The sequence below is a fragment of the Heterocephalus glaber genome, unplaced genomic scaffold (genome assembly GCF_053883595.1).
Source record: "Heterocephalus glaber isolate CG9 unplaced genomic scaffold, H.glaber_assembly_v1.0 deba00001569, whole genome shotgun sequence".
NCBI lineage: Eukaryota > Metazoa > Chordata > Mammalia > Rodentia > Bathyergidae > Heterocephalus > Heterocephalus glaber.
In genome coordinates, this window is record NW_028258354.1 from 9,460,342 (window position 1) to 9,473,752 (window position 13,411).

At 36.6% G+C, this 13,411-nt stretch overlaps 1 protein-coding gene and 1 pseudogene across 7 annotated transcripts in view; one reads left to right on the forward strand and one right to left on the reverse strand.

Annotated features, from left to right (window-relative positions):
• The window catches only part of Srgap1 (SLIT-ROBO Rho GTPase activating protein 1), a 308,189-nt gene that overhangs the window by 213,923 nt on the left and 80,855 nt on the right, over positions 1 to 13,411 (forward strand). For all 7 annotated transcript variants that reach the window (XM_004861126.4, XM_004861127.4, XM_013078301.3 and 4 more), the window contains 2 exons: positions 8,003 to 8,224; positions 10,535 to 10,636. In XM_004861126.4, coding sequence (XP_004861183.1) covers positions 8,003 to 8,224; positions 10,535 to 10,636 — 324 coding nt within the window. The remainder of the gene's footprint in view (positions 1 to 8,002; positions 8,225 to 10,534; positions 10,637 to 13,411) is intronic.
• LOC147823727 (U2 spliceosomal RNA) lies at positions 182 to 346 on the reverse strand (annotated as a pseudogene).

A 13,411-nucleotide genomic window follows, 5' to 3' on the forward strand; every position in this document is an offset into this window, starting at 1 on the left:
CATGCTTATTTTATACATTTATTTAATATTTGATTAGACTGTAATTATTGTAAATATAAATGCACTAGGTGTAGTGGCACACACTCGTAATCCCAGCACTTTGGGAGGCTAAGGCAGAGGATTCCGAGTTCAAGTCCCACCTAGGTAATTTAGTGAGACCTTGTCCCAAAATTAAAAATGTAAGGGGTTAGGGATATAACTAGTATAAAAACACTGGGTTCAATTTCCAGTACCACAAAAAAAAAAATTAAAATAAATGTGTCACAAATATTGCATATGCATCTCTTGGAGGCATACAGATTAATTGTTACTACACTTGATCTTAGCCAAAAGGCTAAGAAGCGATATACAGATTGTTACTACACTTGATCTTAGCCAAAAGGCTAAGAAGCGATATACAGATTAATTGTTGAGGCAGAAATGTACAGGAATATTAGCACCTACTAGCTGAGTGTGTTCACAGGGCTATTGACATCAGTCCCTATACTTCCAGCAAGTATTTATACACTTCTGAAGCGAGCCAGAGAGTAAATATTTGAAGGTTTGTGAGCCATATGGTGTCTGTCACAAATATTCAATTCTAGTGCAAAAGCAGCATAGATTATAAGAAATAAGATAGTTGTGTTAGAATCAAACTTTACCAAATCAGACCATGGAATGAATTTGGCTCAGAGGCCATGGGTTATTTACCCTGCTTTAGGGAATAAACCAAGTGTGAAGCCACTGTGTCGCAAACGCAAAAAACTGTTAAGAGAGTTTCTCCCCTGTCTCTAAAGCAAATCCTAAGTAAATTTTCGTTTGTAGATAGTAGCTTTTGGAATCAAGTTGAAAGTGGAACAGTTAATTTCATAATAAATAATGATTTTCATTATGTCATTCTAAAGAATAAATATGAATTCTTAAAAATATGTTGCATAGGGCCGGGGATTTAGCTCAGTGGTTTCGCCACCTGCTGTGCAGGCGCAAGTACCCGAGTTCGATCCCCGGTACCCTCCCCCAAAAATGTTGCATATTTTGGCCAAAGGAAGTTTCATTGGTATGGGAGCAAAAAAGATGTAAAGGAAAATAGATTCTAGTTTGTAACCATTAGGTTTCATATGTATAATCATTATTATCACCAATAGTAAATGCAAAAGAGCCTATAATTTATCAGGTAAGAATCAGAATAATTACAACTAAAAGAAAAATCATAGGCAACAAATACTGAGTTTCCAATAACTGTGATTTGGTAAGAGAAATTCTTAGAAAAGACTACAAGTCCTAATGCTAAAAACCTGATCTAGAATCAAATTTACCACTCTGTAACATTGGAATTCTTAAAACAACTGACATGAAGATTGCATCACTGGTAATGCAGCCTCATCTGGTCCAGTTCTGCATTTTCAAGACGAACTCAGAGAAACAAAGTCCTCAACAATAAAGTCTATCAATGCTTTGTCCCAGAGCACCTGCCAAGTACCAATAAAGTATTTGTCATCCTTTCAGTACAGTATCATGGTCTCAGATTTCTCCCTATGAAAGTTTGTAGGTCACTTTGGAGCTTGAAGGATAAATCTTTGTTACTATTAATGGAATGTTGCCAGGGAATAATCCCCTACTCTGGCCAATTTTCTTTATAGGTATATCTGTCACATGTGTTTTATTGACCGTTTATGCAGAATTAGATTGAAATTAGATTGCTTCATATATCCCATGCCATCTTTATTTTATCATTTCAGACTAATCAGCTGCGCTAAAGCTTTTAGCCTTGTCTTTTTGCCTCTTGGGACATGCATTTAATTAAAAGCAACTTATTGGGAGTTCAGAATTTTATTAATTAGTTTGACTTTTCCTCATATACAGTGGTATTAAGATTTATGCAAGAAAACTTGCCAACTTGTAATACTGTATCCCCCATTAGACCTGAAGTCTTATTAGGAAGATTATAGAGAGATCATGTTAAATGTGTTAGGATATTGTAGTGATCATGTAAACTAATTCAGGTATGTTTTCACCCATTATGATAGAAGGGGTATTTAAAAATTGAAGTGAGTTGCATGATTGAAGTCATTGGCATTTAAAGTTCCTTCCAGTGGAGTTGGCTGTGGGCTTTGCTTAAAGGAAATTATGCCTGCCTATTTTCCTCTTGCAGCACAAACTGTTCTTTCTTTCCCCGGTATTTGCTTGTCTTTCTTGGAATGTTGGAAGTCTCCTAAAGGATGATCGTTGGCCTTCTGTCTTTTGCTTTGTTCCTTTGCTTTATCCCTTGGCTCCTACATTTTTATTACCAACCTTGGTCATGTTCATGACTTCAGATTTTATATCCAACTGTTTACTGGACATCTCTTTACTAGATATCTGATAGGCCTATTCTGTGTGTCAGACTCCTAAAATACAACTTTTTATATCCATTTACCCCTACTATTATCACCCACCACACACACAACTTTGATCTTCCCATTTTTCATACCTCAGAAAATGACACCACTTTCCACCCAGCTGCACAAGCCAAAACCTCAATTCTATCACTCCCCACATATGAATGCATCAGAAATCCCTCAAAATGTCCCAGACCTTCACTTCTCACTACCTGCACTCTGTCTCCTAGACAAAGCCTCTTCATCTCTTGAACACATTGCAATACCTTCCTAAGTTGTCTCCCAATTTCTTTTGCTCATACCTTCCAAAAATCCATTTTCTTCCCAAGCATCCATAGTTTAAAAAAATAGACATGACAATCCCATTTAAAATTCTCCAAAGGCTTCTAGTTATTCTTAGAACTAAATCCAAACTATTCACCAAGACCCTCTGTGAACATGTGCCAACCTGCCCCTCACTTCCAGCTCCTACAGCTGTACCCTCAGTCGCCATGTTTCAGGTACACCAACCTTCTTTCTGTTCCACATAACTACCAAGATTTTTGTTGTTGGGGGACTTTCTACTTTTTGCCTAAAACACTCTCTTCTAGAGCTTTGCAAGACTTAATTCCATCTTCTCAGTCATGTTGCACCTCAACTGCTCTATGTAAAAGAGTAATGTCCTTTTCCCTCAATATTCTATTCTTCTGATCCTTTAATTTCTCCATAACCTTACAGTATGTTCTGTATATACTTGAGCTTGCTTTGTTTGTTTTCTTTACTCCCTGTTGAGGCTGAAAAAAGTTATTCTGATGAGTAGGAGATGCACCGGGCAATAAATGACTATTCAGCACATTCATTGACTCAGACATATTTAGCATCACTTCTCCTGTTTCCTTCTTTGTATCTATTCCTATCACACAGATGTGCCATTTTGACCTTTTCATTACTCAGAAGAAAACTCAAAACAATTTTTGCAAATGCTTATCTGCAGCTGTTAAAGTAGCAGCAAAAATTGAATCACCGGCTCTCTGTGGAGTGTTGGCAACCCAGACGTGAAAACAACTGCCTGTTGCCTGTAGAAGTTTAAACAACTGGTTCAGACCTGTGAGATGCCTGTCTTTCACTAAATGTGTTTGTAGTTCTAGAGTTTGTAGCTTCTAGGTTAGAGAGGAAAACAGTGAAGGACAAAGAGAGACTTATTCAGAAGAAATCCACTGTCTTCATTGAGCCACTATGCAAAAGCTCTACACTTGCTTTCTTCTGGACCTTTGAAAGCCACTCGTGGGTCTGTGGAAGCTGTCTGTTTTTTACAATTCCCAGCTTGCTTGGGTTGCACTATAAAGACTAAAAATAAGAGACTTTATCCACTGTCCATGGTTTTGGAATGGTCAAAGCTAAGCTTGTAAAACCTAGAGATAGAACTCTGGAATAAAGATCACACAGATCTCTCAGACAGATTAGAGTATAAAAGTGAATATAGAATACTTCTTCAGAACAAGGAAAACCTATCCTCCCCTTTCCATTCTCATGGCAGCTGCTTAATTCTGGAGTCACGCAGGAGCTTGGGCTGCCCTTTGGGCCCTTCTGCAAGTGCCCTGGCAAATGACCTTGACTATTACTATTCTGCAAAGTTGAATGTCAGATTTCTTTCCTGTGCAGTTCCATTGTGGTAACTCCCATCCTGATAGGAAACTTCTACCTCACTAGGGCATCTTATGTCATGGAGTTAATGCAAGATGAAAAAGAATCTCTCTGAAGAGCTGTGGTCCATTTACAGGTAACATGGTACTCACTATGTAATCTTCAGCCATCTCTTAGTGTTTGGAACAAGGTGAAGTATTTATCACAGCCCTCAGTGCTTGGATTTCATCTTCATTTTGATACTCTTTGCAACCCTTTTGCCTAAGGAAATTACCCTACTGTCATGATTTATTTAGTGAGATCTATCTTGCCAGCATTTGGATATTAAAAAAAAGAAAACCCACATTTGGATATTTTATAAAAAAACCTTTCCCCTGTGGTTTTGACCTATAATTTTATGTATTCACTTAGACTTTTTAGTCATTAGAATAAAACTGCTTAGTTTGTATGAAATATTTTATTGGTTTTTATGTATTTTCATCATTAAATATACTTGGGTTATAACTCAACTCTTTGTGCACAAGCTGGCCTTTCATATCCTTAATAATTTATAAGCTCCATAGAATTACTATGGACCTTTTAAGCCAAATATCTTGTATCTTAATATATTTAGCATCATTTCAGCTTCGATTTAGGAGAGAAAAAAGATAATTCTGTGGCTAGCCTTGCTGTCTCAAGAGAAATTGAAGAAAAGAAATGTTCTCCATTTCTTGCTTCTAAAAAGTTCAAGATGCTTGAAAAACCTAGAGTGTGGAAATGCTGCATATCAGAATTAATAGAAGCATGCCAAGTAAGTGACCTCACAGACTGATGAACATCACAGGAGTCAGAGAAGGAAACTGCCCATCAAACTTCACTACAGACACTCCTAAGTGTAGCAGTGCATGACCAAAAGATACCTGGGCAGGATGCCAGATAGGTTACCAGGCAAAGGTGTAGGCTCCCTGCAGTCTTAGGAAATCAGGCCTTTCACTTTCACTGGTTGCAGACTGACAGCACCCATCAGGTGCATGGGGTATTGAAACAGGCCCTGACGCTTTTCCAAGCTTGGCATTTCTTCCCCCAGGATGCCACATTTAGATGCCATTGGAGTGAAGAACGCATCTGGGAATAATGAAAACTTAGTACGCATTTTTCAGCACTTCAAGTCAATTGGTAGTTGGAATTGTATTTCCTTATTTTTATTCTTCCTGTTTTTCTTTCTGTCTTCAAGTTGTAAGAGAATGGAGTTTTGTAGGAAGAAAATCGGCTTTTCTCTCTTCTCAGTTTCACATTTTTATAGAGTCCCATTGGGAATCGATATTCCTGAAATAAAGCAGCTTTTCTCATCTGCTTCCTTCTAATCAAGTAGAATTTGTCTTCTTTTGGAATAGTAGGATGTTTTAAGCACTGGTGCGTCTCAAAGAAATGAGGCTGTTTCCTTTATAAATTTGTGTTTTATAAAATGCAATATTATTGAAGGATACAATAATTTTTCAGTCCCTCTGATGTGTACAAAACTGCTACATAGAACCATTATGTATTGTGAGGAGCGATGGGAATGAAAGAGGGCTTTGTTTGTGACTAGAATTTCTAAATTAACTGAAAATGAATCATTCTCTATATTTCAGTGCAGCTGATATCACTGGAAATGTGTTAATGGTGAGACTGATCGCTGCATTTCACAATTGTATTTTGCTTCTATTTGTCATTGTGATGTCATAGCTACATTCTGATTTTTTAAAATCAAGTAATCTTTAACCAAGTCCTCTTGTCTGCTTAGGGAAATAGCACCCCCGAAAGACAGGGTTTCAGGGCCCTTTCATTATTAGGGCAGTGCGTCTCAGACTTTTAATGTACATGTGATTCCCTGTGGATCCTTTTTAACCTTCTGATTCTGAATTCACAGGTCAGGGGCAAAGACCCAAGACTCTGCTTTTCTAACAGTTGCCTGTGCTGCTATTGCTGCTATCTATAGAACCACAGACAAAATTTTAATAGCAAGACTCTAGATATCTTTACATAAAACTCCCAGATTTAATGATTTGAATTCGGAGGGTAAAGGGTAGGGTGGCATTTGGTATCTCTAAGGACAACTCAGTGACTGAAAGTGTACCTCCGTACAAGCCTGATGGTTCACACTCTGGAGGTTACACCCCGTGTGCAAAGGCTGCGTAGCTTCTGTGTCCTCTACTAGTATTCTAGAAGCAAATTAATGAACAGCTTATGTTCAGTTTCCTGGAGGATGAAAGTGTTTTACTGTGTTCCCATCTTAATGTGCCTGGAGCCTAGCATGTTCTCTGGCACGTAGCCAATTAATGAGTTGAATTGCATCAAATTGAATTCATTGAACTTCATTAGGACAACATGGAGAGGATTTGGTTTTGTCCATTTAAAACCACTTGTTTTCTCTTTAAATTTAAAATTCTGTCAGTAATTTATAACTAATTTCCAAAGCTATGTACTTCTCATATTTGCTTAAAGTGCAACATGAAAAAAAAATAAATACAAATTAAAAGTAATGGATACTCAAGACTCTCAAAACTATTTTTTTCTTGGAATGCTAAACAGAATGCTATTTACAATAAAAGGACTTTGGTAATTATTTCTTATTTAAAGATTTTATTCTGGGGACAATAAGGAAGCATTCCAGGACCATTTTGAAAGATTCAAACCTGCTTTGCTGTGCAGAGATTACAGATTATTCTTGCGTCCTCAATAAAATATATAAACCCAAAGATTTCAGTTGTATATATGAGTGTACATGGATTTGAATAAATTATTGTAACAATCACATTATTGCATGAATGAAACTTTTTTATTTTTGAATATTTGCTTTGCTTTTTAAAATTTTAACAGCTTTTTTCAGATATAATTCACATACCATACTGTTCATTCATTAAAAGTCTACAGTTAGCAATTAGTATATTCACAGAGTTGTCTACACATTGCATTATCAATTGGAGAACATTTTCATTACCCCAAAAAGAAATCTTGCACACCTCCATAACCCTCTCCCCATTCTTCCATTTCCTCTAGCCCTTGGCAACCACTAATCTATTTTCTGCTGCTTTACATTTGCCTATTCTGTGCATTTCATATAAATGAACTCATATGACATATGATCATTAATGATGAGCTTCTTTCACATAGTATAAGGTTTTCAAAGTACATTCAAAGTGCTTCATTCCTTTTTGTGGCTGAATAATATTCCATTGCATGATTACACCATATTTCATTTACCTGTTCATTCGTTGGTGGACATTTAGGTTGTTTTAGCTTTTGCGCTATTATGAATTAAGCCTTTATAAACATTCATATACAACTTCTTGTATAGGAAATGTTTTAATTTCTCTCAGGTATATACCTAGAAGTAGTTTTCCTGATTCACATGGTAACAGTATATTTAACCTTTTGGGGAACTACAGATTGTTTTCCCAAGAGATTGTATCATTTTACACCCCTACCAGCAGTATGTGAGGGTTCCAATTTCTCATAGTCTCTCCAACACTTGTTATTACCTGTATTTTTGACTGTAGCCGTCCTAACGAGTTAAAGTGCTATTTCATTGCGAGTTTGATTTGCTTTTTCCTGGTGACAAATGATGTTGAGCATCTTTTCATGTGCTTGTTGACCACTTATATCTTCTTTGGATAAATGTCTAATCAGAGCCATTGCTCCCTTTTAATTGGGCCATTTGTCTTTGTATCATTGACTTAATAAGAGTTCTTCATATTCTCTTACTATAAGTTCCTTATCAGATATATGATTTGAAAAAGACAGTTTCTTATTCTTTGGTTTATCTTCAACTTCTTGACAGTGTCTTTTAAAGCATGAAAGTTAACAATTTTGATTAAATCCAATGTATTCATTTTTTTCACCCTTTGGTCTCCTATACTTTTAATGTCACATCCAAGGAGTCAGTGTATAATCCAGTGTCATAAGGTTTACTTGTTTTCTTTTAAGAGTTTTATAGGTCTCACATTTAGGTCTTTGGTCAAATTTCACCTAACTTTTTATATTGTATTCTTCTGTTTTTTAAGTGCTGTGATCTTGGGTACCATGCAAGCCTGAACAGAGCCCTAAGGACATATCTCTCTGCGGAGTATAACCTTGAAACCTCCAGACATGAAGGCTTAGACATTATTGAGAATGCCGTTGACAATTTAGAACCGAGGAGTGACAAGCAGAGATTCATGGAGATGTACCCTGCTGCATTCTGTCCACCAATGAAATTTGAATTTCAGTCTCACATGGGTGATGAGGTCAGTAACTGATGATTTTAAAATTAATGAATTGTCTCTTCATTTATATTTCTCCTCACAGGTTGTAACACAAAAGTTGTAAGAATTCCCAGTTCTTTTCTCTCTTCTACCCTTGTACAGGATCTCAGCATAATACTATGCTAAAATCAGCCACTACTACCTTTTAAAGCATGGATCAATTGAATGGCAAACAGATAAAGGTGCTAACTTGCCTAAGCCATTACAGAATAATTGGCAAGGTCTTCCTCCACCTCAAAACATTCAAATTTGAATTAAAAAAAACAAAAAGAAGGGGCCAGGGATTTAGCTCAGTGGCACTCTGCCTACCTTGCAAGCATGAGGTCCTGAGTTCGATCCCCAGTACCAAAAAAAAAAAAATTTAAAAAAAATTTTCGATAACCCAATGGAATCTTTCTGAAGACTCTTTATAATCCTGACTTGAAGATCTCTATATTGAAAAATATTGTAAATGGCAAGAAAATAGGGGGGGAAAGTGCAAAATACATTTTAAGACTCAGGTTTGCTCCAAACTGGCAAAATGAGCATCAGAAATTATCTATTGTGTCTTATATTCTTTATATTAATTTAGCTTTCTGTTGTATTTTACAAAAACATAACATTTGAGATAATTATGAATTATAGTTGTTTATTCTGTTGTCTATGAGCATGAGAAAACAAGAAAAAACAAATAATGGAGCATCTATATAGCACTAGATGGTCTAGCTATGTAAAGTAAAACTCCCACAAAAAGCTCAGTTTTAGCTTATTGTGATGATAGTCTGTTATTAAAAGTAGATAAAATTATAACATTCATGAAAGATTTCTTTAGTGTTACATTTTTTCTGAAATACCATTAAGACATGCTAAATATGTGTGTTAGCTCTATTTCTATTCATTTTTGTTTAATAAATTACTTTACTAGAAATAATAAGTACAGAAAAAAAATAGTTAAGTACAGATCACACATCCCTAGCCCAAAAATCTGAATGCTCCAAAATCCAAAATTTTTCAGATTTTGGAGCATTTCATATTCAGGATTTTCAGAGTAGGGACACTTAACTGATAAAGACCATGGAGATATCCCCAAATCCAACAAACTTCAAAATCTTAGATACTTCTGGTCCCAAGCACTTCAGATAAAGGAGAAGCAATCTGTAGTTTTTATGTCAATAACACATGAATTTCAACAAACAAAATGAGTAGCTTATTCCACCCAGAATTATCCCTCCAAAACCAAATGGTTGCTGTTTTAATTTTTCCATTGTGGATATGTTAAACAGAATGATAAAATATCACAGGCAAGTGACTTCAGTTGCATTTTAATGGTTCTATTATTATCATTATTATTATTATTTTAATGAATTGTATCTCTTGTCCTTATGGCCAGTTTTGCCGGGGAATGGTAATTTCTCTGATGTTTTGGAACCCCATTAACAGGAGCCAAGATCATTTCTTTGTTAAGGAAAATGAGACAAAATTGTTTCTGGTACAATTTGGAAAATCCTTTAACTTTATCCCTAATTGAAATCATGGCCAAAATATCCTCTACCAAAGCCTAATTTAAATTGCCCCTTTTTTGTTCAGTTTTACTTTTTATTAGTACATGTTTGTGGTACATAATAACCACATTCTCATGGAAAGCTGGTACATGCTCCTCTTTAAGTAGATGGTGAATCATACAACTTGGCTGATACTGGCTAGTAAAACCATGGTTGAAAATTGCTAAAAGTAGTCATTCACATTTTCTGAGTTTTTACTACATGCCACACATGCTCTGAGTGCTTGGTATATATTGTTTCATTTCATTGTCACAACAGCCTTATACTGTAGGAAATCTTATCCCTATTTTACAGATGAGGAAACTGAAGTTTTATAGTTTATCATACTCACTTGGCTAGTAGGTGACAGAGCTGGAATTCAAGCACAGCATTACAGCCCACCCTAACCAGCAAGCCCTGCTGTCTCTCCTTCTGCCTGTATAGTGCTCTTGGACCATCCTTTGCACTCTGCCCTCTGCCCAGCAAGGGAGACCTCAGCATCATTGCTCCATCTCAGGAACTGCCTGTTCTCAGAGCAGTGCTTCCTAAAGCTGCTGTCTTCCAGTAGCCAGGCCAAGCAGCTGCATCCTGTACTTCCCACTTATGTCCACATCTCTTTAAAACTGAAACTTTGAGGCAGCTGCTGTAAGCAAAGATGTATTGGAAGCTTAGGATCAACGCGACTCCCTCAGCGTGGACAGAGGAGACCTTTCCCCCCCAGAGTATGGTTGCTTCGGTCCTGTTGTAACTGCAGTTTCTGATTCTCCATCAGGTGTGTCAGGTCAGTGCCCAGCAGCCAGTCCAGGCGGAGCTCATGCTCAGGTACCAACAGCTGCAGTCCCGATTGGCCACTCTCAAAATCGAGAATGAGGAGGTGAGCATGCTTTCTGCCCCACTGGTAACCAAGTTCTGATGTAAACTGGAAGACAGTCTCAGTAACCTAAGCATACTGAAGGCAGTCACTCAGTCGTCCACTTGCAGCTATCAGGCTTGCTGCAATATTCTCTGTGTAGGAGATAAACGCAAAGATTGTACATTCTTCTATCAAATAATGCCTTAACAGATTTACAATATAATTGTTTTCTTAATTTGTATTTCCTACTAAAAATAGTTCATAGATTATTTAATTCAACATATACATTGAAAAATGTACAGTCATGTGTAGAATGCAACTCTGGCTGACAGTTTAATCTAAACCTAACTTTGGAAATTAACACTTGTTTTGGGTTTCCCCCTTTTGTGCTTTTTTATATTATCTAAATGTTTGGTACTGAACATGGCATTACTCATAAAATTGATTCAGAAAGCATATTTTGAAATAGTACTTGAATGAGGATAGAAAAAAGTTTATTTGCTGACACCCATATATTGAAAAGAGTAGAATATGAAATGTGAATTATAAATTTATGTTGAGCCAGGAAGTAATTTTACGGTTCAGTTGCCTGTTTCTGAAATTAGCTTAATTGGATCCACATTCTTCTAATTGGATCCATAGTCTCCTAAAATAAAAATATGAACCACAATATTCCTTGTATTCATCAAGGCTTTCAGTTGTAATTTATAAGAACCAATCCAACTTAAGTTTAAAAGTTAACTTATTGATCAATATTTGTAGTAGCCCCAGACATCACTGAGTTTGGAGTAAATTACATTATTGGAAATATCTCTTCCCCCTTTTCCTCCCCCCCGCCATCTCTTTGAAGTGATTTCTTCATGTGTGTTGGTAAGGTTTTAGGCATAGATCCATGCCTACATGGCCCCTTGTAGCTTGCCATCTCACCCATCCCACCATCCTTAGCCATGAAATAAGATCAATTCTTCATTGGCTGGGCTTCATTTGTGCATACTTCTGGACCAACCATTACATCTAGGAAATGAGATTCCCCAATTTGCTAGCCTAGATATTGCACCAGTCATAGAGTCCTATGATTGACAATCCCAATGGAGATAAGGTATTTCTAGAGATAGACAACTTCCAGAATGAAAAAATGTGGAACAGAAATCAAAGCACAAAGTCACATTGACAAAGTAAATTATCAAAATCCACTTTAGCACCCTGTTTCATTTTAATTTCACCTGAATGTTTTTAGAGCAATATGTTTCTAGGCCTTTATAATTTGACCAAACCCAGTGTAGCTTTCTGGTTTCCATTCTTACTAGAGGAACTAAACCAGGAAACAACTGATGTGATGATTTCTTTTTAACAAAGTTCTACAAGTGAGACTTTCCAAAAAGATACTGCTCTTCTTGAGGTAGTGTTTTAGTTTAGGGTTTGGCTAAGCACCAGGAAATACTCACCCGAGGTGATTTATTGGATCTTGATAGATCTATCATGTGTATGTTTGGTGATTTCCAATATTTTTCAGATATATCCTCCTGCTGTTTTATTTGGAATATATTCTCTAAACTCTAGGAAAATAAAGTGCTATACACAGATCAAAACTGGCGGCCCACAGAACTGTTTTATTTGGCATCCAAAGTTTTGGCTTCAAAAAAAAAAAAGAAAGAAAATCTAACAACTCTAGCTCTGTGTTGCCCCATGCAGTGAAGAGATGGAGCAGCTGAATTCTACTCTGCTATAGTTAGTCAACTCCTTGTTTTCTTATATCAAACTACTTGCGTTACTACCGGCCCTTGAATTTATGGCCCTTAGTATATGCCACTTTAGGCATAATGTGCCAATGTGCAGTGTCCTTACAAACTGATAGAGACAGGCAGTGCTTTTTGAGGATTAATGTTTAAAACTGAGCTGTAGTGGGCTGGGAATTTAGCTCAGTGGTTTTGCTGCCTGCTGCACAACCATAAGGACCCGAGTTCAATCCCCGGTACCAAAAAAAAATAAATAAAATTGAGCTGTTTGTCCTGACATTTCTTGCGAGCATGACTAGCAGTTTATGATTTGTTAGATATAGAACAGAATTCATTATAATGAAATGGGATTCCAAAAAAGGAAAGATTTAAATTAGAGTTTTCACGATCAGTAGATTTCATAGGTACCGAGGGAGGAAAAGATATTTCAATATTTATCAAAGTACCCTGGGAAAATGGAGTAGTTTGGTCTTCACTACTACGGCTCTCTTTGGGCATGAGCTAATGATGCAAGTGACATCATAGGCCAACAGGCTTTGAGAGCCAAGTTAAGTTTTGTTACAAAACTTTTTGGTTCAGCTTATTTCAGTGCATAAATATTTTCTGAGAATCTTTGACACCTCAAGTATTTTGCCAACTATGGATAATTCAGAGATGAAGAGTATCTGACTAGCATGAGAGACAGATTATAACAGGTAATTTGCTTGAAAACAGCCTAGCTACCATTGCTTATCTGGAGTCCCCCTGTAGCTCTTTTCTTTACTGTAAATAAAAGAGTTGCCTCTAACTTCCTCTGATAAGAGCAAGAGCAAAAAACCGACACATTGGTATCAAACAAAAAAATACTAGTAAAGAAACACATGCATAATTTTCTGCCTCTGTACAACTATTAAGTCCAAAACTCACTGGAAAGACTTCAGTAAACTAAAAATACATTATGACTGCCCATTACAAGGTCAGTCTTGAGGGATAAATTCATCCAAGTTTACAGAAGCATGGCCAGTGCAATTAAGTAAAGCATGAACCTTTTCACCAAAATCTTAGACTACTATAAATTGGC